Source organism: Lathyrus oleraceus, chromosome 7 (assembly GCF_024323335.1).
Source record: "Lathyrus oleraceus cultivar Zhongwan6 chromosome 7, CAAS_Psat_ZW6_1.0, whole genome shotgun sequence".
Classification (NCBI taxonomy): Eukaryota; Viridiplantae; Streptophyta; class Magnoliopsida; order Fabales; family Fabaceae; genus Lathyrus; species Lathyrus oleraceus.
Genome location: NC_066585.1, coordinates 408,053,202 through 408,056,742, shown reverse-complemented (window position 1 = coordinate 408,056,742; position 3,541 = coordinate 408,053,202). Strand labels below are relative to the sequence as shown.

The window sequence follows — 3,541 nt, the reverse complement described above, 5'->3', positions numbered from 1 at the left end:
ACACATATGCGCCAATTGGATTGGCATTCAAGTTTTAAGAAGAGTCGCCATATGAACAACTTTCATGTTCATCAAAAATCCATTTGAAACTTGGAAGCTCATCATTCATTTCAAAACATTATAGGTCATTTTGACAGAAACCCTAATTTTGGGTCAACTTCGCAGGGACCTAACTCACTCATTTTTAATTATTTTGAGGTGGGACCAAGTGCATTGCAAAATTTAAGATGTCTACTTCAGTTGTTATGTTGGACAAAATTTCATAACTCTAAAAGAAACACATGAAATAATGCAAGACATTATAGGTCATTTTGACAGAAACCCTAATTTTGGGTCAAGTTCGCAGGGACCTAACTCACTCATTTTTAATTATTTTGAGGTGGGACCAAGTGCATTGCAAAATTTAAGATGTCTACTTCAGTTGTTATGTTGGACAAAATTTCATAACTCTAAAAGAAACACATGAAATAATGCAAGACATTATAGGTCAGATAATAGTTCAAAAACTCAGCAATCCAACTTCAACTGCCCATAACTTTCTCATAAAAAATCCAAATGATGCAAAATTTATATCCAAATTCATTGTCTTGAAAAGATCTACAATTTTCATGTTGGAGGTTTTTTCATTTTAGGCTTTTTTAAGGGAGTCGCCAATTGAATTGGCGCCTCCTCTTAAAAATAACACATAGGCGCCAATTGGATTGGCTAGGGCAGGTGCCCTAGCCAATCCAATTGGCGCCTCCTTGCAATTTTTAAGAGGGGTCGCCAATCCAATTGGCGCCTCCTCCTAAATTTGGGGTATTTTGGGAATTTTCCTGAAAAGTGGAGTATTTTGGGAATTTTTTCGAAAATGTGGGTTATCTCGGTAAAAAAACCCACATTTACTTACCAATTTTTTTCATAGAAAATCACCTTAGATAATAAATATATTAGATTTATTAATTTTATTAATATATTAAAAAAATTATGAATATCTATAAAAAAAACGATAGATTAAATTTATTAATTTTATTAATATATTAAAAAAATTATGAATATCTATAAAAAAAACGATGGATAAAGTATTATTTATTTGTGTGGAACTGGAAAGTAGTGGTGAGTGAGTGGTGACTAGAGTATAACTTTTTCTCATTGTGCAAAAAAAAGTATAACACTTTCTCCACAAAGAAACACAAATTAGTGAGATGACTCACATGGATTAAGTAAGATAACCAACAAAACAAAAAGTAAGAAAAAAAAAACCTTTCACCAATTCATTTCCCACGCTTTAACATGCGTTGTTTAGCAAAGCTGTAGTAGTATTTTTCCCCTTAAAAGAAAAAAGCAATTCCGTAGTCAAATCATGGGTCTATGATCTGAGAGAAAAAGTAGAACCAGAAACACTATACTATACTATACTACCTCCCTTCTTCTCTTCTTCTCAGGAATCTCCTCTTTCTATAATTTCCAAGAAAACCCAAAATCACTTTATCTGATTAACAAACCGTTCCCAAAAGTCTCATCCTTTTCAACCCATCGCCATCCCCTTCTACGCCCACACAAATTCTTTCATTTCTTTCTCTTTCTCTTTTTCTCTCTCACACACAAACTCACTTTTCCTTTTTCTTTATCTTCTCCCAAAATCAAAATGCAATCATTCACTTCCATTCTCGCGTGCTTTCTTTTCTCCTCCTCACTACTACTTCTACTCCCACCCTTCTCTCTTGCCGGTTTATTATCCCAACCGGTAACCGACCCGAACCAGCCTCTTAAACCGGGAGAATACCCTCCATCAAACACCGTCCCCGCATTTCCGGTTCAAACCCAAGCTCAAATCTGCAAGCTCGACTTATCCAACGAACTCTTCGGCGGAGTCAAAGACGCATGCGGAAAAGACCTAGACCGGAGCCGATGCTGCCCCGTCCTCGCAGCCTGGCTCTTCGCCGCACACGCTCGTTCCGCCCTCGAAGTAACCGCCGACGCTCCAGCTCCGTCAAGCGGAGAACTTCCAATGATGCCGGACGACTCGCAGAAATGCGTCAACTCGTTGCAAGACTCGTTACTCACTCGTAACATCCGAATACCTCAACCTAACGCAACTTGCGACGCGATTCTTTGCTTCTGTGGAATTCGGCTCCATCAAATAAGCTCCTTATCATGCCCCGCTGCGTTTAACGTTTCTGGTTCGCAGAAAAACGCTACTCCGACCGCCGCTGTTCGTAACTTGGAAAATAACTGCCGTAACGCTTCTTATTCTGGTTGCACCAAATGCCTCTCTGCCCTACAAAAGGTTCTTCACTTTTATCTCATATTATCATTATCATCGTAGAAAAATACACTTTTATTAGTTTATTATGTTCATTCATTCTATATTTGTCAATTATTAGGAACTTTTTCATTTTTTAATGATTTAACATCTGATTATGAAATGAGTGTAAATTTTATATTTTAATTTACTTTAAATAGGTGAAGAGTTTCAAGAACGGGACGAAAGGAGGGAGTGAAAGGGTTAAGAAGATGTTTAACAGAGACTGTGAACTGATGGGTTTGACATGGCTACTTGCGAAGAACAAAACGACATACATACCTACCGTTTCAGCAGTTCTACGTGCCATGATGTACAGTGCTCATCCGCATGAATCAAAGTGTAGTCCTGATCAAGAAAACATGCCTTTAGCCGTTGATTCTCTTCAATTTGAAAGTGGTCATGCGCCATCTTGGCCGTCCAGATTATGGGTTACTGTTTTAACTTTAATCATGTTGTTTTGTTCTTTTGTTTAAAAGGTTGTAACTGTTTAGTTAATTTTTTTTTGCTTCTCAGTTCTCAGTGCCATCCTCTTCTCTCTTTTTTCTTGTCCTTTTTTCACGTCTATTGGCCTAATTCTTGGATGCTTTTGTCACGTGAAGAAGTTAAGCTAGTGGACAAAATCAACCTTGGAGGATGTTTTCTAAAGAGGTTTTATATTTTGACCTGTAAATTACAGATTCATGTCTCATATAACTAGTTGTTCAAAGATTAAAACAACTTGTATTAAAATTTAAATATTATGAGTGACTAACTGTGTTCAAAGTTTATTTATCTCATTTATAATCTAATTTCATCAATTTAAGAGAACTTAGAAAAAAATCAATTATATATATATATATATATTTTATAAACTTTGAGACACAATGTTCATCTTAAATGTTACTCTCTCTTGATAGATATTTGAGGTTTTTATATATTTTAAGAATGTGATTAATTGTGTTAATTTTAGTGATAAAATAAATATTATTTATTAAAATAATTTTATTAATAATAAATAGTAAAATAATTATATAAATTAAAATACAATAAATAAAAGTAAATTAATAATAGAAAGAAATAATAAATATAACATTGATATTTTGAAATAGATTTAATTGAAATACACTGACATTATAAAATGATTTTACACCGTCCGTTAATCTTAGACGTTGTATATTGAAATAAGTTTGACTTTTATTTTCAAAACCTATAAACTAATGCAAACGGGTGATGATGATGAATCCACCGTGTAAATTTTTTTATCTTGATAATTTA

General features: G+C 34.3%; 1 protein-coding gene across 1 annotated transcript; it reads left to right on the top strand.

Moving 5' to 3' along the window:
* The first annotated feature begins 1,204 nt into the window (after positions 1-1,204).
* On the top strand, positions 1,205-3,034 carry LOC127100642 (uncharacterized GPI-anchored protein At4g28100). Its single transcript, XM_051037886.1, has 2 exons — positions 1,205-2,269; positions 2,446-3,034. The coding sequence occupies exons 1-2, from the start codon at positions 1,628-1,630 to the stop codon at positions 2,758-2,760; spliced, it is 957 nt and encodes a 318-aa protein (XP_050893843.1). The 5' UTR covers positions 1,205-1,627; the 3' UTR covers positions 2,761-3,034.
* The last annotated feature ends 507 nt before the right edge of the window (positions 3,035-3,541 follow it).